The sequence below is a fragment of the Herpailurus yagouaroundi genome, unplaced genomic scaffold, assembly GCF_014898765.1.
Source record: "Herpailurus yagouaroundi ecotype Mexico unplaced genomic scaffold, PumYag 159, whole genome shotgun sequence".
Lineage (NCBI taxonomy): Eukaryota > Metazoa > Chordata > Mammalia > Carnivora > Felidae > Herpailurus > Herpailurus yagouaroundi.
In genome coordinates, this window is record NW_024412400.1 from 44,039,124 (window position 1) to 44,065,674 (window position 26,551).

Consider the following 26,551-nt stretch of genomic DNA (forward strand, 5'->3'; position numbering starts at 1 on the left):
CTTTAAGAAGGGGAGCCGCAGGCGACCCGGGTGGAGCTCACGTGACTCGGCTCTGTGCAATCGCTGGCGGAAGTGGTCCAGCTCCGGTGACCGGCACGGGGTCTCCAGGCGCCCCGCGGGGTGTGCAGGAGGGAGCCGCCCCGCCCGGCTGCCCCGCAGTGGGTCGCCAGGATGGTGCAGCTGTACAATCTGCACCCGTTCGGGTCGCAGCAGGTGGTGCCCTGCAAGTTGGAGCCGGAGCGGTTCTGCGGCGGCGGACGCGACGCTCTCTTCGTGGCGGCAGGCTGTAAGGTGGAGGCATTCGCAGTGGCGGGACAGGAGTTGTGCCAGCCGAGGTGCGCCTTTTCCACGCTGGGCAGGGTGCTGTGCCTGGCCTACAGCGAGGCAGGTGAGTAATGGCGAGGCCAAGGGGTGCCTGGACCCCAGCTTGGGGCCTCCTTCCTAGAGGACCGAGCGTCCTCAGCGGCACTCTGGGTGGGGAGAGGACTTCGTGCTTCCCGGAACTTGCCGGATGGTGTTGGGGATCCGGCGGCTGATTGCTGAAGGTGCTCTGAGCTGCGCCGCCCTGGTAGTCCTGGCAACCGCAGGTGAGCGCCTGCTTCTAGTGGGGGGTGGGGAGGGATTGCATCTGAATGCTCCTTATCTCGCATGCTCAGGAGAAAGGCCCGTGGTTGGGTGGCTGGGTTCCACTCAGCCGAGACACTTCAAAACAAACAATAAAACTCCAAACACCCAAACTCAAAAGTATAGAAAATTTCAAACACATACCAAAGTAGGGAGAATAGTATCCTGCGCCCCAGTACTTCCAGCTTCAATAAATATGCCAACTCGTGGCCAGTCCTTTTACATCTATACCTTTATCGACTTCTTGTCGGTTTTTGAAAGCTCACATTATATGCTGGGTTTTAAATCTATGTAAGTGGAACTCAGGCCATAGACCCCGCCCCCGACAAAATGGTGTAATAACACCCATTACCCTTTTCCCACCGAAATGTGAAGCAGCACCAAGAGATATATCAGGTGTGAGTGTATTCTATTTTAGAAAAATTCAATATTTAAAAATAGGAGGTATTTAGATTACAGAAGGATTTATCATAGGATTCTTTTAACTGCCTAATAATCCACTTAAAGTTGGATTTCTGGTTTTCAAGAGTGGTGTAAATGTGTAAGTGGCAGTATTTATGGTGGAAAAGCCTATGGCTTAGGGGCTTACTAATAAAGTAGGGAGCATGAACTTGGAGGACTGGAGATCTCATTCTAATTCCTACTGTGTCTGCAACTGGTTGGGTGTGAGTTTATAGAAACTTTAGGGTCTCAGTCTCTGTTTAAAAAAAAAAAAGTTGAATTACTAGATCAGTGATTTCCAGACATTGGGATTTTGTGGATCAGTAAAAAACTATGGGGTATCATCCATAGTATGATATATATGACTGGTCATTTTGTCAAGTAAAGATACATATTTTTAAAAATGAAAAGCCCGACTATTAATTGCAACCATAAGAGAAAAAACAGCCTCAAACATTGGATGTCTTTGCTTTATGAACAACTTATTGTGCTGTTATTTTTGCTTTTTGACTAGCGAAGACGACAACAGAAGCCCCCACTGATCCACAGATATTTTTGAAAGCCACTCATTAGATCTGTGTGTTCTCTATCAGCAGAAGATTCTGATTTGGGTATTTGTACTGAAATCTTTCTTTTAATCATCTTTCAATATTGGTAGTTTTCCTCATCTGGCTCCTCTTTTAAGCATGGAGGTTCTCACCTTCAAGAGCTCTACTGGGTGGCAAACTCCCCAGTTTCAAGGTGTGGGGTGTGTGTGTGTGTGTGTGTGTGTGTGTGTGAGTGTGTGTGTGTGTGTGTGTGTGTGAGAGAGAGAGAGAGAGAGAGAGAGAGAGAAAGGGGCAGAGACAGAGACAGAGAGAGCAGACATATTTACATGATTTGACCTATTTTTCCAAATCGATGTTTATTCTAGAATTGGAAGCGGCAGACATTATGTAAACCTCTGGTCTTCTTGCCTGTCAGTAGTGGTGATTCTGGGGACCCTTGGATGTCACTACTTGTGCATCAGAATCACCTGGGGGAACTTGAAAAAGTGCTGATGCCTGGACCACAACCTCACAGAAAGTGTCAGTTTTCGGGGGTGTGGCCCAGCACGGGGGTGGGTCTAATATTTAGCCAAGATTGAGAACCACCTAGAGCCATACTGGCTGCTGTAAGCAGCGAGTAGCATGGTAACCTGATTAATGAGGACTTGAAAAACAAAGACGTTTTTATAATCCAGTTGGCTGTCCTAAAGAAAGTTCAGGAGCCATGTGGTATGTGCCTTAGCATGGGTCAGATAGCTCAAGGGTAACTTTCAGTCCTCAACTTGAAGAAGACCGGGTACAACCCCTGGGTACAGCTTCTATTATTCTACACAAAGATGACTCCTCGCTATGCTGATATCCAGATAACTTGTCTTCCACTTTCCAGCTTTTTCCTTTTGGTTTCTTTCTTCCCATTCACAGTAATTTAGACATGGGAATTCCTGCTCTAAGTGCCTAGGGTCTTCCTCTGTAGCAAATCTCCCCCTGTCAAACACAGAATGAATTTTACATCAGCCATTTATATTTACTATAAGTGCTTTGCAGCTCTCTTACCCAAGTAGAAAACATTTTCATTTTTTAATCTCTAATTAGCAGGATGCTATTCTTCCTTTATAAAATTTGGGGGTGGTAGGGAGAATGTAGATAGAAATTTGAAGGACAGGGGCCCCTAACATCATTATCAGTAATGAAAACTTAATTGAGGCTTTGTGTGTGAACTGAGGAAGAGGAGATGTGAGAACTTATTGCTCTCAAAGGAGAAAGACCCGGTAGCCAGAGTTGAGTGTTGTGTGGGAGCTCTCATGCTGGACACTTGTTTATGGGGTGTCTCAAGGTGGTTGGGCAGGGAGGACAAGACCACATGGCCCTCATTGCCTGTTCTTTAGCACAAGTGTATTAAACGAGTCTGTCTATTACATCCTTCCCAAGCCCTGTGCTCTTTTAACTTTTCTAAAGCCATAAAACATATTTTGATGCATTGTATATTATTTCTGCCTTCTGATGTCAATTTTGTCATAGGAGTGCTGCCTTTTCCTTAATCTTGTATTAGTGTTAACCAGGAAGTTTCTTATTTTTAAAAATCAGTGACTCTTAGCTTAAGAATAAATATGAGAGAGGCGCCTGGGTGGCTTAGTCGATTAAGCGTCCGACTTCAGCTCAGGTCATGATCTCACGGTCTGTGGGCTCGAGCCACATGTTGGACTCAGTGCTGACAGCTCAGAGCCCGGAGCCTGCTTCAGATTCTGCCTCCCTTTCTCTTGCCCCTCCCGGTTTCTGCACGCGCATGCACGTTCTCAAAAATAAACATTAAAAAAAGAATAAATATGAGAACATTTTTCTAATTTACTTAACGAAGACAGAAGCTGTTGTAAAATAAGTAGAATAAAGTCCTGACCATATAATGCTTAAAAAAGTTTATAAGTCAGACAGAGGAAGACAAATCCAATATGATTTTTTATATGTAGAATCTGAAACTAGAAAGACAACAGAAGAAAACAAAGCTAATTGGTGGGGGCAGTGGGAGAAATAGGCGAACTGTTTTCGTCTGTTTAAATAAATTAAATTGAAAAAGAGTTTAGTTTCTGTCTTTCATAAAGAGCTATTAACCTCTGCAGACTCCTTTAGACTTGTATCTCTTTTTTAACATTTTGAGAAATAGCATTATTGGGGAATGAGCATCGGCTTTTGAGCTAACCAGATCCAGGTTTGAGTCCCAGTTCTATCATTTGTTGGCTGTGTTGCTTAGGCAAGTTACCTAGTTTGTCTGAGTCCCAGATTCCTGATCTATAAAGTGGAGAATGAGATAGTTTCATGAAGGTTTGTTGTGAGGATTAACTGAGAGAACTCTAAATCTCTGATCATAATGTTCATCAGGTAAACACACTTAGCAAGTTCTAATTCATTATTATAAAACAAGTTATTAAGCTGAAAACAGTATGGGCACTATCTACAGTTTGGAGATTATATATAAAAGGTATATAGACTTTATCAGTTAAATAAGTGTATGTTTATAGATGCATGAATAAAACAATTTTATTTAACTAAACAAATATTCTTGGTTTTAAAATTCATTTACTAACTTGAATATGCAAGCACAGGCAACAAAAGAATAAAGTAAATTGGATATCACCAAATTAAAACTTTCTTGCATCTATCAAAGACAGTAGGACACTAACAACAGATTGAAAAGGCAATCCACAGAATGGAAGAAAATACTTGCAAAGCATATATCTGACAAGGGATTAATATCCAGAATATATAAAGAACTCCTATAACTTAATGACAGCAACAAAAGCCAATTCAAAAATGGGCAAATAGGCATTTCTTCAGATGCCAACAAGCGCATGAAAAGATGCTTACCATTATTTTCACCAGGGAAGTGCAAATCAAACCCATAATGAGATACCACTTCACACCCATTAGGATGGCTGTTATTTAAAAAAAGAAGGAAAAGAGCAAGTGTTGATATGAATGTGGAGAAATTGGAACCCCTGTGCAATGCAGGAATGTAAAATGGTAGAGCTGCTGTGGAAAACAGCGCGGTGTTCCTCGAGAAATTAAATATAGGATTACCATATGATCCAGCAATTTCATTTCTGGAAGTATAGAAACAAAGTAATTGAAAGCAGGGACTTGTCCAGATACTTGCACACCAATGTTCATAGCAGCGTTTTTTTTTTTTTTTTTTGAGAGACAAGAAGTGGAAGCAACCCAATGTCCATCAACTGAGGAAAAGATGAACAAAATGTGGCATATGGCAGATCTATGCCTGCATGTTCATTGTAATATCATTTCTAATAGCCAAGACATGGAAACAGCCTAAGTGTCCTTAAACAGACTGCCCCTCCCCCACATTCTCTCTATCTCTCTGTCTCTGTCTCTCTCTCTCTCTATTTTCCTCTCAAAATAAATAAACTTAAAAAAAAGAAAAACAAAAATCATATACTGAGGAAATTCTAGGAAGGCATCTTTGGACCCAACTCCATCCAAACTGCTTCTCTGGAATAGAGTGAGCAAATTTATGAAGCCTGCAGGGTACGTTTAGGTATTCTGCCAAGATACCCAGGGAATGAAAGGTGTAGGTTCCATTTTTGTGGTATCAGAGGAACTAGCATCAGGAGAAGCCTTGCCCTTCTGGAAGGTTGGCTCATTTCGGACGAGGAGGGGACCTGGCCAGCCCAGTAAGTGTCTACAGAAAGGGGCTGCTTGCTTGCTGTGTGTTTATGGGAAGTCATTATGCTAACAACAGCGTTTCAGTTTCAGTTCATTAGAAAAGGACTTATTTACCAAATACTGTTAGTAAATAGTAGATTCTACATTTGGAAAAACCTTGATGTTTCTCCCCCTCAAAGTTCTAAAGATTAAAAATTTAAATTAAGAAGCTGCTAAACTAGAACATGTAAGAATATAACTACGTAATTTGGAGGACATAGGAGACTGTGTAAGCAAATTAGGAAACTCAGAGGCCAAGCAGGAAATGATACATATCTGACTACATACATATCTGACTATTTTTACTATGGTAAAAGATGCCATAAGTGAAGTCAAATGTCAAAGAATAGACTACCAAAAACAATTTGCTATTCATGAGCAACAAAAGATTAATATCACTTTTACCCGGAGAGCTGCTATTCTTAATAAGGAAAACAAATTAAACATCCTAATAAAGTAGATAACTTGCAGAAGAGAAATTATACATGGCTGATAAACATAGGAGAAGATGGCCAGCTTTAGAAATGGTCTGGAAAATATAACTTACAATAACCTTAAGAGTCCATGTTTCCCCATCACATTGAGTCAGTACTAGTGAGGATATGGGGAAACAGGCATGTTCAAACAATGCTCCTGGCAACATGAATTCCTGTTATGTAATTGTGATAGAATCTGGCAATATCTTTTTTTTTTTTTTTTTGAGTTGGGTTTTTTTTTTTTAGTTTATTTATTTTGTGTGTCTGAGAGAGAGAGAGAGAGAGAGCACATGCACACACAAGTGCGGGAGGGGCAGAGAGAGAGGGAGAGAGAGAATCCAAGCAGGCTCTATGCAGTCAACACAGAGCCCAATGCGGGTCTCAAACCCACGAACTGTGAGATCATGACCTGAGCCGAAATTGAGAGGCAGATGCTTAACTGACTGAGCCACCCAGATGCCCTGAATCTGGCAACATCTTAAAATTTAAAACGTACCTGCTCTTTGGCCCAATATTCTCACTTTTTGGAATTCATGCCATTGAAACAAACCCCTAGGAAATAAATGTAGGTATAGGCCTATTTATTACAGCATGAAGTAAAGTGGCAGAACAACTAGAAAAACTTGAATGTGTATCAATAGGGCATTGTTAAATAAATTATGGCACATGTATACATCTAATATGCAGATAATTTTAATAAAAGGATGTTAGATACCCATGTATTGACCTGGAGGCCAAGATTTATTGGTAATTTTTAGAAGTAGTAGATTGTTAAATATATTCGGTGTGATTCCATTTTTGTGAAAAAGAAGAAAGACAAAACACTACTCTGTGATCTATGTGTATTTGAGAAAGCTGTGTGTGTTAACACTGGCTTCTCACAGATTGGACTGCAGGGGAGGGTTTATGCTTTTCATTTTGCATCTCTTTACCACTCTGATTTCTCACAACAGAGAATAACTACAAAATTATAATTTAAAAAATATAAAATCAACAGTTGAGGGAAAATCAATTGGATTTAAGTTTTATTCAATATGTTCAGCTTTATCCTATTTCTCCGAGTTGACATGAAAGTGTGACTTGTGAGAAGCGGGGTTCAACCTACAGGAAACATTCAGAGCTAAGATAAGGAAAACTAAAATTTCTATGCAAGCAACATGAATCACATAAGACATAATGGGGAGAGATTTATTTCAGAACCTAAATGCCTAATGTCAGTTAAAAATATACCTAAGATCTGGGGGGCACCTGGGTGGCTCAGTTAGTTAAGCATCTGACTTTGGCTCAGGTCATGATCTCACAGTTCGTGAAATTGAGCCCCGGGTTGGGCTCTGTGCTGACAGCTCAGAGCCTGGAGCCTGCTTTGGATTCTATGCCTCCCTCTCTCTCTGATCACCCCCCCCCCCACTCGCGCTCTGTCTCTGTCTCTCAAAAATAAAACACTTAAAAACATGTTTTAAATGTATATATACATATATATATGTACGTATATATATATACATGTACACATATGTATACACATGTGTATATATATAGATATAGATATAGATATATATATGTACACACACACACACACACCTGAGATCCTATTGATTAAGGTTTTGTTTGAGTCAATGTTTAATTCAACCATTCACATTAGAATTCACTAATAGTTCCTTTTCATGTCACAAGGTAAGTGGTTGTTTCTAATTACACATTCTAAGTGTAATCTTACTTTCTTCTCAGGAGACTATTTGGCAGCAATTGAAGAGAAAAACAAAGCTACATTTCTACGTGCATATGTGAACTGGAGAAGTAAAAGGACTGAAAACTGTCGTGTGTGTATCCGAATGGTTGGACATAAAGTGGAGGCACCCCTAAGCGACACCTTCAGAGACCAGATGTCTATTATTGAAATGCCGCTTTCTGAGGCCCCCTTGTGCATTTCCTGTTGCCCGGTGAAAGGAGACCTTCTTGTTGGTTGCACAAATAAGTTAGTCTTATTTAGTTTGAAGTATCAGATCATTAGTGAAGAATTCTCAATATTAGACTTTGAACGGTCTTTAATTATACACATAGATAATATTGTTCCTGTTGAAATTTCATTTTGTGTTGGATATGTTGCTCTCATGTCAGACTTAGAAGTCTTAATCGTGAAACTGGAGTCAGACCCTAAAACTGGAGAGAGTGTTAACTACCAGCCACTTAAGATCAACAATCCAATGAAACGGACAGAAGGTAAATGAATTTAGCTTGCTTTCTTATTTTAGGTGTAGAGAAAACCCTTCTGGTAATATCTAAAGGGCTCTAGTGTATATATATATATATATATATATATATATATATATATACACACACACACACACACACATATATATGTGTGTGTGTATACATACCACTAATATATATATATATGTACCACCAAGCCACATTATTTATAGATTCAGTTATTCCTAATACATGGGATTTTGGTTTATGATCTGGCTGCCCATATCTTCCTCCATAGCATGTCAGTGTGTTTCAGCATATACCTGTCAATAGAAATAATGGAAGAGCTGAGGAGGAGTTTCTAGTCCCAGGTCTCATACTTACAAGTTGAATGGCCTTGGGTTAAGAATACCATCTCTGAGTTTCAATTTCCTCATGTATAAGATTGGGATGATAATATCCTGTTGTACTTTATCAGTTGTGAGGAATACATGAGGAAATGTTAGGCTTCTCAAAACCATAGTGCCTTGTAAACATATGAGATGTCCCTGTGTATAAATAAAGTTACTGTATGTTTATTTAATTGATATGAGGATGTTGTGAAATTTAATTTTCACTCAAGTAGTACTTGGAGTTATTAAATTCTTTTCTTAAATTTTATTTTTTAAGGCATCAGTAATGAAACTTTGCAGCTTGACTCAGATGATTTTGTTATCTGTCAAAAGCCCGTGGAACTTCTTGGTGAAAAAAGTAGCCAGTCTGGAGTATCTGTTACACTGGAGTCAACTGGATTAGATGATAAAACCATAAAATATTACCACGTTCAGCACCTGTTTTATAAGTATTAGAAAGCTTTTTATTCACCAGCATTTAATATGTATTTATGTGCTTAGAAGTACATGGAAATTAGATCTCTCCTTCTTTCTCTCTTTTTTTAAACTCACAGACGTTTTGCTCCTGATATTTCATCCCTTGTCTTATCTGATGACATCAAGTTGCACTCACTTCAGCTGCTACCCATTTACCAAACAGGTAAGTATGTCAGTGCAATGGCGTAATGAGGTGAAAAGGCTCTGGGCTGGGAGGAAAGACTGCTGCGGGTATTATGTTAGGTTCTTCTACTGAGTCTCCCTGGGACCTTACACAAGTTCTTTAGCAAATAATGCTAAGGAGTGCTCCTGTGAGCACTGAAAAGGGAAGTTGTATCTGCTAGGAGAAGCCATGGAGAAGACATGACAGACAAAAGCCGTTTCTGTTTTTGAAATGATTACTTGGCCCAAAAAGGGAAATTGGAGCCTTTTTATAGCCGGGGTTTAGCTGAGGTTTAGCTGGGTATTTGGCGGAGCTTCTTAGGATGGCTTTATGAACAAGGTGGAAAATGTGGACCGAATGGAAATTCATTCAGAGTAGTGGTTTTCAGCCTTGCTGCACATGGGGTTTGCTTGGATGCTTTTAAGAATACTGATGCCCAGGCTCCACATGCTGGAGATTCTGACTTAATTGGTCAACTATGGTGCCTGGGCATCAGTAGTTTTTAAAAGCTCCCTGGAACCTAATGGGCAGCCAAGACTGAGAATTGCCATTGGGTTTTGTGCTTAGTTCTGGCCTGCTTAACATCTTTAGATCTTGCCTAGAGACCGAACGACATAAACATTATTCTGATTAAACGTGTTCATAACCTTCCTTTAGTTTTTTCTTTCTTTTAGTAAACATGTATTGACTACCTACTGTGTTGGGTATTGGGCTGAGTACTAGGGAACAGTAATGAACAGTACTAGGCAAAGTACTTGCACTCGTGGAGCTTATTGTCTTGGGAGTGGGGGGAAGCAGATGTTAACTGAGTAATCACAAAAAGGAGTATACAGTTACACACTGAAATGAATGCTCTGTGGGAAAAGAACCCTGCCTTGAGAGCCTATAATAAAGATATTAATCTCATCTAGGGGTCAGGGAAGGCTTCCTGAGAAAGAGGATCTGAAGAATGAATCAAGGCTGATTTGGGGATAGGGTTGGTGCAGAGGAAGCAACAAAGGTGTTGTGGTAGAGGGAAAATCTTATATTTGAGGAACTGAGAGAAGCAAGGGAGGAGAGCAAGGGAGAGGGGGTTGTTAGACAAAGCTGGAGACCAGACAGGGCCCATAGCCTTGCTAGAGGGTCAACTTCTCCCTTTTCCTCTCTTTTCTTTGCAGTCGATTTAGCAAGAAGTTGGATTAATACCACAGAATTTCCCATAATCTGAATTTTGCTGATTGACTCCCCACAGTGTCATTTAACATGTTCCTGTATCTCCTATATTTCCTTGTGATTTGGTAGTTAGATATAAAACTATACTGTTCAGTATGGTAGCCGTTAGCCACCTGCCGCTGTTGGGCACTGAAATGTGACTATTCTAAATTGAGATATAGTGTTAGGTGTAAAATTCATGCCATATCTTGAAGACTTAGTACAGAAATATATATATATAATATCTCATTGATTTTTTTGTTGACTACTCATTGAAACGGTAATATGGATATGATGGGTGAATACAATATATTATTAAAATTTTGCCTGTTTATTTTTACTTTTTAAAATGTGATTACTAGAAAACTTTAAATTACATATGTGGCTCATGTTATATTTCTTTTGACAATGCTGGTCTAGACCTAGTCTTGATTAGATGATGATGATGGTGATGTTTATGAAGATGATGATTGGGTAGCACAAGTCATGCTGACTTCTGTTGGAAGGTACCTGGTATCTGATTGACTCTTTTTGTGATGTTAATAGCACTGATGACTATTACCTAGATCTGTTGATTTATTAGGGGTTGCAAAATGGTGATATTTTAATTCTATCACTCCCTCTTCATTTCTTACTGGCATTCCCTAAACAACTCTTTGGTTATCCACTGATAGGCTTTTTTACTTAGAAAAGTGAAGATATTGATTCCCTTTATTTACTGGTTTCGTGGTATTTCTCCCCCATTTTTTTCATGCAGGTTCTCCTACTTCTGATAGAAAAAAATTGTCTCAGGAAAAAGAATTGCTGAGTCTCTTTTGTTTTTTCTCATTACCTCATGTGGGCTATCTCTACATGGTTGTCAAATCTGTTGAATTAATGTCAGTTTACCAGTATCCTGAGAAGTCTCAGCAGGCAGTGCTCACACCACAATTTTTGCATGTCATTACAAGGTATGTTACAGTGTTTCTTGCTAGCCTTGGAGTCACTTACTCTTCTGTAAATTCCTGACATGCTTCCTAAATCTTTAAATGGGAATTGTGTGAAATTATATATAGTACTATAAATTAATGATGTGTCTCTGTCTTTTGATGGCCCATATCTACATTTTCAATGCCAGATATTTAGATTCTGGTTTTGCCTTTGTTTTATTTTCTTAGATTGGCTAGGGGTCTTTGTAAGGAAGTATACAGTTCATTCTGAGGAAATATTTTCATAGAGAATTTCGATGAAAAGTCAGTGGAGCCAGTCAGGACATCTCTAGATTTCTTTTTAGATTTCCTAATTTTTTTTCTCTGCTGTTATATTCTTTCTGTATGAGTTGAGTTATCTCATAATGGCTTAGAACTGTGAAGGAGCTAGAAAGGCTACCTGATTCCACCCTCTGATTAGTACAAATGGGGAAATAATCCAGAGGTTGGGATGGACAAGGACATTTGGCTAATTGGTGGCAGATACCTTTTGAGTTGCCTTACCCTAATATGATGGCATGTAACCTGGGTTCCTGAGCAGGATTTTTGTCTCATTTCTTTTAATCTCAGCAGTAACTGGTGCTTTTGGTTCTATTTCCTGTTTTTTGAGCTTAGATTATGTGCAAGCCACTGCATTGGGCCCTCTGGCCAAGCAACTGTGAATAAGGTACAGCATTTGCTTTCTAAAGCAATAGCATAAGAGAAGGCCAGAGACACATACATGGGGCACAAATACTAGGGGATTTGTGAAAAATACTTTAAGCCTTTGTGAAAGTGGTGTAGGTACTGGAAGGAGGGAAATTACTTCTGGCTGAGTCATACCGAAAGTTTTTTGTGTTTGAAGTGAGAGAAGCTAGTTGGAATTTGACAGATGTAGATTAGAAGAGAAAGGCATTCTAGATAGAGGGAAGACTATAAACAAAGGCTACGTCTAGTTTTGCGGGAGCATCCACTAATTAATTGCATAGGACAGTGATTTTTAATTATTTTTTCAACTGAGTGGTGGTATCAGTAGCCACAGGAAGTATATTCTGACAGCATAGAACTCACCTGGAGATTCTGCTACTCACCCGTATTGTGGTTGCTGCCTTCTCCTCCCGTTGTCTGGTGTAAGGAGAAATGCTGTTGTGTGCTTCCTAAGTGAACATCCTGGAGGTAGCTAGTCTCCATTTCCAACGTGTTGTGCATAGTGATGTCCTTTAACTGTGAAGAAGCTGAAATGCAGAGAAGTGTTACAAATAATGCTTGAGAGAGAGCTCAGGGGTTTGAAAATTAAGGAAATTTTTTAGGGTTTTGATCAAGAAAGTGATATAGTAAGAGCATTGTTTTAGGAAAATTAGTGGTGGCTGTTATGGGGGATGGATTGAACATAGATGAATCAGCTATTGAAATGGTTCAGGCAGGATAATGAGGGGCTGTATTTGGGCAGGGCAATAGCAGTGAGAGGACAAGGAAGAATGGATGGGAGAGGCCTTGGCGAGAGAATGACAAGACTTGGTGTCTGATGGGATGGTGGGAAGGGAGAGCCATGGAAAACCCCGCCGGAGTCTGCTTTTATGAAAGAATGGAGGCTGGTGTAAGGTGGGGCAAAAGAGAAGCTTAATTTAGGCATTTGAGTTGGAGGCACTTAGGGAATATTAAGGGGAAATGTTAAGTAGGCTTTTGGACACAGGACCGAAGATTAGAAAAGAGAGGAAAATGTATGTTTTATTACCATCAAAAAAGAGCTGATTATCAAAGCAGTGAGCATGGCCCCCAAGAGTGTGTAGAAGAGAAAAGTAGTTGGAAAACTAAACTCTGGTGAAGGTCATGCTTAGAAAGTGAGAGAAGGAATAGAAGGATCTTCAAGGATGCAAAAGAACCTAGGAAACAATACCATCTTAGAAACTAAAGAAAAACTAGAGGGAGAAAGAAGAAATAAAATATTAATTTCTGTCCCAAAATATTGATACAAAAACACTATCATCTTTATCTGATTATGTAGATGTAAAGTCATACTTAACCAAACTGAGCCAGCCAGGTGCCCCTAAATTCACATTAGGTGCCCCTAAATAGGATCCCCAAACCTATTTTTAAAATCCTATACTGTTGAACTCATTTTTACATACTGCTTTATCCAATAGGTATGTAGTTTAGAAATATCTTGACCCATAAATTTGTCTTGAAAAGTTTCTTGAAGACTGGTATATTTAAAAAAAAAAAAGCAATAGAAATTTTTTTTAAAAGAACCTAAGAACATGGGGTGCCTGGTAGCTCAGTCGGTTAAGCATCCAACTTTGGCTCAGGTCATGAACTTGCCATTGGTGAGTTCGAGCCTGAGGTCAGGCTCTGTGCTGACAGCTCAGAGCATGGAGTTTGCTGCGGATTCTGTATCTCCCTCTCTCTCTGCTTCTTCCCACCTCGTGCTCTGTCTCTCTCTCTCTTTCACAAATACATAAACATTAAAAAAATTTAAAAAAAGAAACTAAGAACAATAAAATCATGTAAAATGTCATCCTTATATAAATGGGAAAGCCCCTCCCCCCCCTCCCCCCATCCTACTCCTCAAAGTCAACCATGTCAACAACTGGTGTATATTCATCCAACTTAAAAAAAAAAAAAAACAGTATGTTTATACTATGATTTGTTTTTTATGGAAGTGGATCATATGATGTCCACCATGCAGCACCTTGCTGCTTCACTTAGGAGCATACCCTGGATGTCTTTCCGTGCCAACACTCTTCAGTTCACTTCATTCTTCTCTTCTACTGCTGCTTAGTATTCCAACAATAGCCAATAGCGGGATTACTGTAGGTGGAGGTGAATCAGAGGACCAGCCTTTTTAATTTCTGGACCCTAACAGCCATTTATCTTTATGGTTGTAGCTACTCTCACCTGTCATTCTGGCCCTACCACGGTGCTTGGTTGCTTCTCACTGTCTCAAAGTCCTCTCTAATTCATTTTACTTCCTGGTGCTAACTCCCTATTCCTGATTTCTAAGTGGCGGTGCTACTGTTCCAGCTATTGTCATGACTCCAGAGTTCATGTCCTAGAACTTTGTGGAAATAGAGTGGAAGCCCCCCCGCCCACCCAAAAAAGAGGGAGAGTGCCCTGACTGATGATGTACAGTCTCCCAACTGTGAAAATGTCAGAAATGCCTTCCATATTGAAGAAGTATTTCTTCTATTATAAGATCAATGCTAGGTTTGCTTTAGTGCTCTATTTTTTTATTTCAACACAGTTCATTTTTAATTCTCCTACTTTTTAATTTGTTTCTAAAAATTATTTCTGTGAACTCACTACAAGATGGGTTTTGTAGCAGGGCGCCTGGGTGGCTCAGTTGGTTAAGCATCCAACTTAAGCTCAGGTTATGGTCTCATGGTTCATGAGTTTGAACCCCTTTTCGGGCTCTGTGCTGACAGCTCAGAGCCTGAAGCCTGCTTTGGATTCTGTGTCTCCCTCTCTCTCTGCCCCTTCCCCACTCATGCTCTGTCTGTCTCTCTCTCAAAAATAAATAAATTTTTTAAAGAGACTATAAAATAGGGTTTTGTAGCAGTTTCTAAGTGAACTCTTAACGGTTTTTAATGTCAGTATTGGAGGGTTGACTTACTCACCAGTCACCAGGCATCTATTATGTGCTGACTGTGGGGTCCCTGGGTCGTTTTACTGTGCAGAAGCAGCCTGGGCTTGTGGAAAGAACTAGAGGAGTGTAAGGAGTAGGGAGAACTGGGATCTAATTTGGCTCTGTCCTTCAGAGATGTCTTGGACCAGTCATGAACCTTCCATGCCTTCATCTTTAAAACAAACTCCTGGAGTGATTAATTCCAAAGATTCCCTCAGAGAGTCTATGATTTTCAGTTCTACCAATGGATATGTATTTGCATAATCTAAGTGTGTTGTATAGCCCAATCCAGGCTCAATTTCATCCTGAGATGAGTAGGATAGAGGTAGTAGTCAGGAAACTGGAGTTCTAATTTTGGCTTTGATAGTCATCTCTTTGTACCTTGGGCAGATCCTGAGGGCATGATTTTTTTCTGTAAAATGAGATATTGAGCCAGATCCATGGTTCTTAACTAGGAGCACACAGCAGAGCCACACATGGAGCTTTGTAGATATGTACATGTTTAGATTCAGCTCTTAGAGATTATGATTTCTAGATGAGAGGTGGGAACCAGTTGTATATTTTTAAAAGCACTCAACGGTATTCTGAGGTTCTTAAGAAGTAGATTAATAATCAGGTTTGCCGAACACTTGAGCCTTCCCTCACCCTCACTGTTGCTCTGTTTGCCTCTGTGATATCTTCCAAAGTACGGGCATGTTGGTTATTGGCCTCTGCTTTGCTTAGTGGTGTCTCTCCTCTTCCTTAGCAACAACTTGCAGTGTTTCACAGTGCGGTGCAGCGCGGCGGCAGCTCGTGAGGAAGACCCATACGTGGATACCACCCTGAAGGTTAGAATTGGTTTATGACCACAGCAAAACCTGAAGGTCAAAAAGGAATATATAAATCTTTGCAGATTTGCTCTTGGGTCAAAGTCAGTGAACATTCGAGGTCTTAAGCTACTTTTGCACGTCAAATAATAAGCATTTTGTGATTCATGGTTTAAATGGCAGTTTTTGAGATTGCTTTGAAAACATTTCCTCGGAATTTAGGTATAGCGCATAGTTTTTAAAGTTGGGTAAAGAACATGTATCGTGTAACTTCAGAGATAGTACTTCACAACTATGGTATACTACAATTTTATTCTGTAATGGAAATATTGGTGGCAGTCGTACATAGCTATTAACAAAACAGTACGGGAATCAGTGTGTTTCAGAACACAAATGCATGAAAATGACTTACTTACACTGTTATCAGATATGCCTATAATGTAATTATGTAGTCTTAATCTAAGAGTTAATAGATATGCTAGATCATTAACCTCATTTTTAGTGAGAAGTAATATGCTTAGTCTCTGAAAAGGTCTTGACTACAAAATAAATGTAGGGAGTTTTATGATAAAATTCTACATTTTCTTTTTTTCCCCCCAAGTTTATTGATTTATTTTGAGAGAGAGGGAGTGGGGGAGGAGCAGAGAGAGAGAGGGAGGGAGAGGATCTCAAGCTCAGAGCCTGGAGCCTGTTTCCTGTTGAAAAAAAAAAATTAAAAAAAAAAAAAATAAAAAAATAGACTTTTAATTTTTTATTTTTTTATTTTTTTAAATTTTTTTTTTCAACGTTTATTTATTTTTGGGACAGAGAGAGACAGAGCATGAACGGGGGAGGGGCAGAGAGAGAGGGAGACACAGAATCGGAAACAGGCTCCAGGCTCTGAGCCATCAGCCCAGAGCCTGACGCGGGGCTCGAACTCACGGACTGCGAGATCGTGACCTGGCTGAAGTCGGACGCTTAACTGACTGCGCCACCCAGGCGCCCCCACACATAGCCTTTTTAAGAGCGTGTTTTAGAAGTAAAGTTTATTTCCCTAGTAAAAATGGAAAGCCAACAGGTTCTTTGTCCCATTCTACTTCTCCCCACACCTTGCTTTGCTTTTTTGTTTTCTGTTTTTCGAACTTCAGAAAGACATAGGCTTACATAGGTGGTGATGCTGGAGTGTGGGGTACATAATAGATTGAGGTAGGATCAATCTGCATTTGAAATTAAATCATGTTCCAGGTCTTCTCAGAGTCTCCTAAAACGATAGGGAAGGAACAAGGAAGAGAAGGAGGGAGATAAGAAGAGGGATGGGCGGGGGCGCCTGGATGGCTCAGTTGGTTAAGCATCTGACTCTTGATTTTGGCTCAGGTCATGATGTCACAGTTCCTGAGTTTGAGCCCAGCATCTGGCTCTGTGCTGACAGCACAGAACCTGCTTGGGATTCTCTCTTTCCTTCTCTGTCTGCCCCTACCCTGTGCTGACAGCACAGAACCTGCTTGGGATTCTCTCTTTCCTTCTCTGTCTGCCCCTACCCCTCTCGACTTGCTTTTTCTTTCTCTTTCTCAAAATAAATAAATAAGTGATTTTAATAAAAAAGAAGAGAAACAGGCAGCTAGCTGGTTGCGGATGTTGCCCTTGAGGCCAGGCCTCTTGAAGGTGGCAGAGGGAAGGACAGTGATTATTGCACCCCGTGGCTCCCCACTTCCTGCAACACTACCATTCTGAGATCATAGATACCACCTGAAAGAGCACACACTCTTGCTAACTCAGACTTAGGGGTCTCTGGTGTCTGGGAAAAATTTCACAACCTCAGAATCTGGTCCAAAGTGTACATCTTACCTCCCTTTCCTCTGAGATTCCTGCTCCTCAGCACTAGCTAAGGCCATCTTATCTATTCTTAGGAATGAAAAAATAGATGGAGGTGTTTCCTGAATCACTTTGTACAAAAGGACAATGAAAATGGGCTCAGAATCAAAACAGTGTTAGTGCAAGAGAGAGCACAGGTCTGGCAGCATCATTTTCTGAGCTCACAGAAGCAGCTATTTTATTATCTCATCCATTCTACTTGAACTAATGTTCCCTTACAGTGACAGGAGCCTTGTGGCTCCTGGCCCAGGATTTCCTCCAGTTTACCTGACACACCAGCCTGTCATCCATTCCAGGCAATGTTCACACCTAAGGAGTTAACAGTCAGGGGCCATCTGAACATGCAAGCATTTCTCTTGTACACACCCATCCACTAAGAAACCATTTATGTTCTGTCTGTACTGGAGAATGACGTTTTATAGTGTCTCATTTTTCCTAGAAGCCACCTTTGGGCATTTCCCGAAATCAGCCCACAGTTAGTGGGGATTTCTCCAGGTGGCAGGTTACCAGCCCACAGCTGTACTCCTGGAGCCACACGGTAAGCCACACAGGAGTTCTCACAGCTATGAGGGGCTCAGGTACACCACTGTCTGCCTTCACTCAGTCAGCAAATACTGAGTAGCTCTTTGACAGGCACATATGGAATAGGTAGTTGGTTACATAACTTTACACAGGATAATCTCCTGCTCTGGTAAGAGTAGGAATTTGGATTTTTCTTTTTTTTTTTTTTTTTGAGGGGTTGGTGAGGGGAACAGGATTTTATCAAATAAACAGACTGATTTTTGAAGATTAAAGTTGATGTACCTTTTATTCCTTGGTTAAAGTTGTGATTTTTTTTTTCTTTACTAGGCTTGCCCACCTGTCAGTATGGATGTCTGTGCTTTAAGAATACAGCTTTTCATAGGCTTGAAAGCCATCTGCCACTTTAAAAACCATATCATACTTTTGACCAAGGCAGACCCTGAAGCCATTCCAGAGAGAAGAGAACCACCCAAGAGGCTCCTGTAAGCATCCCCTCACTTCCATACATTCCTGCCAAAGTTTCTGGAGTGAATTGTTACTGGTATATTTTGTGTCCTAGTTTATCTTTTTTTAAAATCAAAACTTTGAATGATTAGATGGTTTGTCTATGGTGTTTTTTTTTCCAGAGAAAGGAAAGAAGGTTCTAATGATTTCCATACTATCCTTTATAATTGACCTTGGAATTTTAGAAGAAAATGAATTATAAAATAGTTTTAATAAAAATCTATGGTATTTTAGATAAGTTAAAGAACATGCTTTCTGGTGTAAGTAATAGAAAAGACAGAGTCTCGAATGCTAATCCAAGCTACAAGGCTCTTATTACTTTTTTCTTTGACCTTTTGGTGTATACATTTTTATCCAAATATTGTTTTCTGGTATTTAAATTCAAAAGAAATTAATAACATATCTCTTACCTTAAAACTCATTCATGATGTATAGGTATGTGCTGATCTACCTTAAAATTAAATTACATTTTGATAACACTAGTCTCTGGTTGACTCTTGGGTCTCCTGTTTTTACATTCTTTGGAATAGAATGTTTAATTCCAGACTAGTTATGTTTCTGTTCAACGTTATCTATTCTGTGAACTTAGCAGTAGGGATGAGATTATTACTGTTATTTTTTGCATCTTCCCCTATGCATAATTTAATCAGGAAAGAAATTTGTCTGCAGGGAGAGAAGCAGATAGTGTACAGATGGTCCCAGACTTATGATAGTTTGACTTACAATTTTTCTGACTTTGTGATGGTATTGCATGCAATACCCATTCAGTAGAAACTGTACTTCAAATTTTGATTTTTTGGATTTTTGATTTGGATTTTTTCTGCCTAGCAACATGTGGTGTGATATTCTTTCATGATGCTGGGCAGTGGCAGCAGTAGCTCCCAGGCAGCCATGTGATCATGAGGGTGAACACCCGATACGCTTATATCCATTCTTACCCATTTGACCATTCTGTTTTTCACTTTCAGTACAGTATTCAATAAATTACATGATATATTCAACACTTCATTATAAAATAGACTTTGTGTTAGATGATTGCTGTTAGATAAGTGTACTAAGCAAGTTTAAAATAGGCTAGGCGGGGCGCCTGGGTGGCGCAGTCGGTTAAGCGTCTGACTTCAGCCAGGTCACGATCTCATGGTCCGTGAGTTCGAGCCCCACGTCGGGCTCTGGGCTGATGGCTCAGAGCCTGGAGCCTGTATCCGATTCTGTGTCTCCCTCTCTCTCTGCCCCTCCCCCGTTCATGCTCTGTCTCTCTCTGTCCCAAAAATGAATAAACGTTGAAAAAAAATTTTTTAAATAGGCTAGGCTAAGCTATGATGTTCAGGAGGTTAAGTGTATTTGACTTACGATATTTTCAAGTTATGTGGGTTTATTGAGATATAGCCTCATTGTAAGTCAAGGAAGAGCTGTATTTCCACCCAAATGCCAATTTTTGTTTTTAACCTAAGTTTTTGCTTTTTCGAATTTTTTCACATGTGCTTTGTCCCACCAACAGGAATAATCAGAGGTTGATTTGGGTAATGGGTCACTTAGACTGTACACAGAATGGTCTGAGACTGACTGATTCTAAAAACTTTCTGGCAAGAGGAAGAACAACTTGTAGTCTTGCACATTTGACATTTTTACAATATTCCATCTTTAAATTATTTTTTAAATTCTGATTTATTTGGAAGTTGATTAGGTCAGAGGTTTACATTTTAAAAAGACTGTATACTATAGAATAAAAATTAAAAAAAATAAAATAAAAAGACTGTATACTAAAGAAAATGCATCACATGGTGAAAGCAAGAGATAAGATAGTGTTTGAAGCAGACCCATGGTTATATGTATCTCCGGCCTTTTCCTAGCAGCCCTGAGTATTTGGCCTATTGTTCTGTTGGAGCTTCTGCTTAGATTTGTGGCACAAGGCATGCTGGACTCATGAAGGCCATATGCAGGAGAGGTACTGGGCATAGATTTTCATAGCCAAGTCTCTCTTCCTCTTGAGGGGTCTTGCCTATTCTTTAACCTTATTGCCCATTTCAGAATTTTTGTGGAGTAAATTAGAAGCAATTGGCCTATCAATACATGAGAGCTATAGAATATTAAATGCTGTAGGCCTGTGTAGCATTGTGAACTACATATAGAACTAATGTTCTGTAAAAATCAACTGTACAAATAATCACTGAAAAAAATAGTAAATGAAAATGGTTTCATAGTTATTTCATTTTAGGTATCTCATATTTACCATTTAAAATTGCCATTTATTAATACTGTGTCTTATCTTTCAATTCTTGTCCTTTGTTTTGCTTTCAGTTCTAGGAAAGGAACCAATGTTAAGTTTAAAACACCTCCTGTAGCTGAGGCTGGGTGGAATTTGTATATTGTGGATACGATCTCACCAGTACAACTGTACAAGGAAATGGTACTCCTTTCAGACTTCCAATTCTTACTTGTAGAAATTTAGAGTGGAATCCATGACCAGATATAGATTCTAATTATCACGCATTCAGCATGCCACAGCCACCCAGCTTTCAAGTTCTGTCTGACAGTAGAGTGTGTATCTTTCTTCACCTTCTCACTTTCATGGCTCCTGACATTTGAGGAGCAGTAGAAACTCCCTTTACTAAAATAAGACTTCCTTATGCATACCCACCCTCCTAAGAGGATCGATTAACCAGTATAAACATAAATAGCCTTTGACCTTTACTTTGAACCCTAGCAGAGGACCAGGAAATGGAGCTGAAAGATACCTTAGATCATTTATCCCTGTCTCACTCTTCTTTGAAATATTAGCAGATTGTCCTGGGGTCCTGCAGCATCTGCAGCATTGTCCTGTGGGTAGGAGCCCAGAGAGAGTATCTTATTCCTTTTTTTAAGAGTGACAGCTGCCTACTCATCCCTGGCAATGTTTTTAACTCTTTATTTTGAAACAATTTCAAACTTACAGAGAAGTGGCAAGGATAAGAATAGCAGAAATAAAACCCTGTATATTCTCCACACGGATTCATCCATAGTCAACATTTTACCCCTTTGCTTCTCTCTTTTTTTGTACTCTTGCACTTTCTAAACACACACACGCACACACACTCCACCCCCCACCATCCATTGGAAGGTAGAGTGTATGCGTCATAGCCTAATGCCCCTAAATACTTCATGGTATGTTTCCTAAGAATCAGGACATTTGTTTGTACCACCACAGTACAGTCATATGCTTTATTAAATTTAACGTGACACATATTCTAATTGTGTCAGTTTGACTCCGTAATGACCTCATAACATTTCCCTTCCTCAGTACAGAGTCCAGTCTATCAGGTAGTACGTTTAGTTGTCATGTCTCTTTAGCTTCCTTTAAGCCAGAATAATTTAATAGTCTTTGTTTTTTTATGGCATAGGTATTTTTGAAAATAAATTTTTGCCCCTCTACCTTTAAAGTTTTTTTATTATTATTTCTTGATTAGATTCAGGCTATGTATTCTCATTCACATCCAGAATGAGTGGCAGGTAATGTTGTATCTGTCTCAGGGTGTTACATCAGGAGGCACATGATATCCATGCCCTTCACTGGTGATGTTAATTTTGATTTTGCCTGATTTATCCCTGACATTTTAATGCTGATAATTATATCAGCTTTGCCCTGTTCTTTTAGTCTTGCTTAACTGAAAGTCTTAGACCTCATTTAGGTGATTTGCTTACTGGAGTCTGAAAATACTGATTGATTCAGATCAGCTAGCAATAATTTTAATCAGCCCACTGTGAGCTATAGAAATAGATGTAGAACCTAGATTTACCAACTGAAATTACAATAAAGGAAGGATACTCAGTCTGGAGAAAGATTTAAATCACAGAACTTAAAAAAAGTTAACTGTTTCACATATGTTTGTTGGCCTTATCAAACTGTGATCAAATCACTGCCAAGTTAACAGTTTTATTAGTATTACAATATTATTTGTACCTTCTCTAATGATTAGCACTGTTTAACAGAGGATTATTTACAGTCCTGTATGTATTAAACTGGCTCGTGGATTGTGAGGGAAAAGTACACTTCAGCTAGGCCCTATCAGAATGGTAAATAACCATTCTTTAGCTTTTAGGATTTAATGTGTCCAAATATTAACTTTACTAACAAAATCTATAGGTATTCTTAAGAACCAGGAAACTTTTAGGTGTCTTTCTGCAGTAACATCAGCTGTTGCTGTTTTTTGTTTCAGGTAGACTACAGTAATACCTACAAGACTGCAAAGACCCAGAGCTGCATCCACCTTCTTAGTGAGGCTCATCTGTTAGTGAGGGCCGCCCTGATGGATGCCAGTCAGCTGGAACCTGGAGAAAAAGCAGAGCTTTTGGAAGCATTTAAGGAAAGCTGTGGTCACCTTGGAGACTGCTATAGCAGGTCCGTGATGCCTCTTGGAAACTTGTTAAAGAAGCCAGCTTGAGCTTTGGGTGTACTTACTAGTTTTTCCATCTCTGGTACTTACCTGATGAATGGGAGAAGGCATGAAGAGAGGTCATTCATTTATTCATTTATTTCACAAGCATTTGTTGAGCATATTCTGTGCCAGATACTGTGCTAAGCTTAGGGTTCCAAGATGAACATCGCTTTTCCTGCCTTCAAGGAATTACAAATTGTTTTAAGTTTATTTATTTAAAAAAATAATAAAGAAAATAAAGTTTATTTTGAGAGAGAGAGAGAGAGAGAGAGAGAGAGAGAACAGCGTGTGTGGGGGAGAGGCAGAGAGAGAGGAAGAGAGATAATCCCAAGCAGGCACAGAGCCCGATGCAGGGCTCAAACTCACGAACCATGAGTTCATGACCTGAGCCAAAATCAAGAGTTGGACACAACCCACTGAGCCACCTGGCACCCCTAGGAATTACAGTTTATTAGACGAACAGTGAATCTTGAGTTCACGAGTCTTCCTCTGCTTAATTTAGGAATTAAATTTCTTTCAGGCTTTCTGGGCACAGTCATGGCCATGAAAATCCCTCAGACAGCTGTTATTACTACTTTATTGCCTGTTAGCCTTCAGAGAGAGATACTGGTTGGTCTGTGACTTTAATCTTAGTAGTCAGTGCTTTTATGATTTCAGGAAGGGACTGGGATGAATAGTGGTTTTTATTTTTGAGAATGATCTTTATAGATTTTTTGTATATGATCATTTCAAAGGCTTACTTGACGCACAGAATGAGTATAAATTAACAAAATAGATGTTTCCTGTCTATCAACACCATTATTTTAGAGCCGCATTATAAATATTAAAATTCACTTCCTGAATTCTTTTTCTATTTTTATTATGAGCATGCAAAAGGAAACTATATTAATTAGAATGATTTTGTGGAATAAACCTTAGGAACTTCTTCCAACTACTAATGGCAGTAGAAGAGTATTTTGAGATTTATGTCATCTGGAAAGCATTATCTGTTTTATTATCAAGTACGTTAGACGTCCAGGCTTAAAAATGACAGATTTGAGGGTTTTTTTGCTTCCTTCCCCTTTAGGCTTGACACCCAGTATTCCCACCTTGCCTTGCCATACTATAAGATGTCTGGTTTGTCTATGGCTGAAGTTTTAACCCGAGCAGACTGGCCACTAGAGGATGGATCGCAGAAATATGAGAGGGGATTAATCTTTTACATTAATCATTCACTTGATGAAAACCTGGATGAAGAATTAAGTGAAGTGAATAGTTTTCTACTTAGTTATATCGAACATTCCTAACTTTTCATTTTAGCAATTTATTTTATGTTATACTGTTCAGAAGTCAAGTTCCAAATATTTTTCTTTGGTATTATATTCTTCTTTTCCTAAAAAGGTAACGAATGTGTCCTTGTCTTCATTAATAATCCTAGAATTATAGCTTGGAAAAGAGCTTATAATCACCTCCCCTACTTTCTCATTACATAGGTGGGGGAATGTGGTGCATTGTAGTTAAGCGACCTGCCCAGTGTGACAGGGGCGTGTCTTTAGAAGAATGACACAGGCCCAGGGACTCACCCTCCTTCTCATCTGCAGCCCTTTGCACAACCTACTTTTCCCACACTCCCACATGTCCGAAGCTTCACTTAGGAAATCCTGGCCCAGTAACCTGAAGACATTATTAAGGCTTATTATTATTTTTTAATTTTTTTTCAATGTTATTATTGAGTCAGAGGGAGACAGAGCATGAGTTGGGAGGGGCGGAGAGAGAGGGAGACACAGAATTTGAAGCAGGCTCCAAGCTCTGAGCTGTCAGCACAGAGCCCGACACAGGGCTCGAACCCACGAACCATGAGATCATGACCTGAGCCAAAGTTGGACACTTAACCGACTGAGCCACCCATGCAATCCCCATTAAGGCTTATTTTTAGCCCCTCATGAATTTTTAAAAAGAATTGAATACAGATATGCAAAGCTGGGTATAATGATACTAAATGCTTTAAGGTTTTGAGATAAATGAAATTTTACCATATAAGTTACTTCATTAAGTATATTTTGTACTTAGCTGCAATCTTTTATAATGGACTTTTAAGCATAATTTAATCAAATATTTATTTTCTTCTTTTGACCTCTTGTTAAAATTTGAAATGCTAGCCACAACTTGGTACATATTTCCTTTTTTAAAAAAATTTTTTTAATGTTTATTTATTTTTGAGAGAGAGAGAGCATGAGCAGGGGTGGGGCAGAGAGAGAGGGAGACACAGAATCTGAAGCAGGCTCCAGGCTCTGAGCTGTCAGCACAGAGCCCGACGCGGGGCTCGAACACACAAACTGTGAGATCATGGCCTGAGCCGAAGCCGGATGCTTAACCAACTGAGCCACCCAGGCGCCCCATCTTGGTACATATTTTTGTTGCTTTTTCTTCATTATAACTCAGCAAAGAGATCACTTCAGGTCATTTCAAGTCTCCCACGTTATCACCATGCACCTTGTCTTTTTTTTAATCCAAACGTAATACTTATAATTTTATCTTATTTGGAATGTTTCTATCTTGGCTTTTTATCTCTGTTTTGTTTTGGGTTTTTTTGCTGAATTTTTTGTTCTCTATTGGCTAACTGACCTTTTATTTCTTATTCATGCTCACCAAAGGAGTTAGCAGCAAAAGTGGTTCAGATGTTCCATATGGCTGAGCCAAAACAACTGCCCCATATTCTCTGTAGTCCTTCTATGAAGAATATTAATCCGGTAACTGCCATGAACTATCTAAGCAAGCTGGATACTTCTGGGTTCTCGTCGATCTTAGTGACATTGACTAAAGCAGCAATGGCTCTGAAAATGGGAGATCTTGACAGGCACAGAAATGAAATGAAAAGCCATCCAGAGGTATGGTTCCCTGATACAGGACCTGGTAGTCCTGAGGTGTTTAACTTTCTTCTGGCTTCTGTCTAGTTCATTTTTTTCTCACTCATAAAGGAAAATAGACTTAATGTTAGAAAAGAAGTGACCCAAAGTGGGAATGCTTGGGCTTTGGACCTGGCAAATAAAAAAGAAATAAGAATAGTAAATGGTAGCAATGGGTACCCAAAGATCTTTCAACTTTGTGTCAGCTATGCTCAAAGCACAGTACTTGGTACTAAAGAATATACAAACTCTGCCCCGAGCTAACAGTCCGATCTAGTGTGAGGGATACGGTATGTCCAGTGACGAACAGAGTGATGTGTATTCTAGTACAGCAAGTGGGATGTTATCCATAAGCCTTGGGAGTCTAGTAGTAGCCCATTGCATATGTTATCTTATTTAATTCTTGCAACAATGCCCTAAGTTAGATGTTATTATTACACCTACTATACAGATGAGGGAACTAAGACAAAGAGAGGTTGAGTAAATTGTCCAAGATCACGTAGCTGGTGAGTGCTTGAGCCAGGATTTGAAGCAGGCAATATGGCTTCCGATCCTGTGCTCCTGTCCTGTTGTTGCGTTGCCTGTGGTCAGACGCACACAGTATGACTTCATTTCTAAAACAAGAGAGCAGAAGTGCTTTTTCACTGCACAAATGACATGTTGTTTGTGATGATGAAGAGAGTGAGTCAACGTTGAGGTAACCTCTCTGCTTTGAAGAGTAGAGTTTTAGAAAGATGAATCTTCTTTCCATAATTTTGAAAAAACTTAAGGTATGTTATTTTTAAATTAGGTAGATAAATATACAGCTCTCTA

At 39.6% G+C, this 26,551-nt stretch overlaps 1 protein-coding gene across 8 annotated transcripts in view; it reads left to right on the plus strand.

Annotated features, from left to right (window-relative positions):
- HPS3 (HPS3 biogenesis of lysosomal organelles complex 2 subunit 1) overlaps nucleotides 1-26,551 on the plus strand; it is a 37,798-nt gene continuing 11,247 nt past the window's right edge. For 2 of the 8 annotated variants that reach the window (XR_005792132.1, XR_005792134.1), the window contains exons 1-11: nucleotides 5-388; nucleotides 7,505-7,996; nucleotides 8,636-8,807; nucleotides 8,913-8,998; nucleotides 10,947-11,139; nucleotides 15,504-15,585; nucleotides 18,265-18,419; nucleotides 20,740-20,848; nucleotides 22,635-22,816; nucleotides 23,920-24,100; nucleotides 25,487-25,720. Coding sequence is in view for 3 of the 8 variants with exons in the window: in XM_040480450.1 (XP_040336384.1) it covers nucleotides 172-388; nucleotides 7,505-7,996; nucleotides 8,636-8,807; nucleotides 8,913-8,998; nucleotides 10,947-11,139; nucleotides 15,504-15,585; nucleotides 18,265-18,419; nucleotides 20,740-20,848; nucleotides 22,635-22,816; nucleotides 23,920-24,100; nucleotides 25,487-25,720 (2,103 nt within the window). In the remaining 5 variants the exon portion in view is untranslated. Of the gene's footprint in view, nucleotides 389-7,504; nucleotides 7,997-8,635; nucleotides 8,808-8,912; nucleotides 8,999-10,946; nucleotides 11,140-15,503; nucleotides 15,586-18,264; nucleotides 18,420-20,739; nucleotides 20,849-22,634; nucleotides 22,817-23,919; nucleotides 24,101-25,486; nucleotides 25,721-26,551 lie in introns of all 8 variants that reach the window. The other 6 variants (XR_005792131.1, XM_040480451.1, XM_040480450.1 and 3 more) reach the window with 5 other exon arrangements.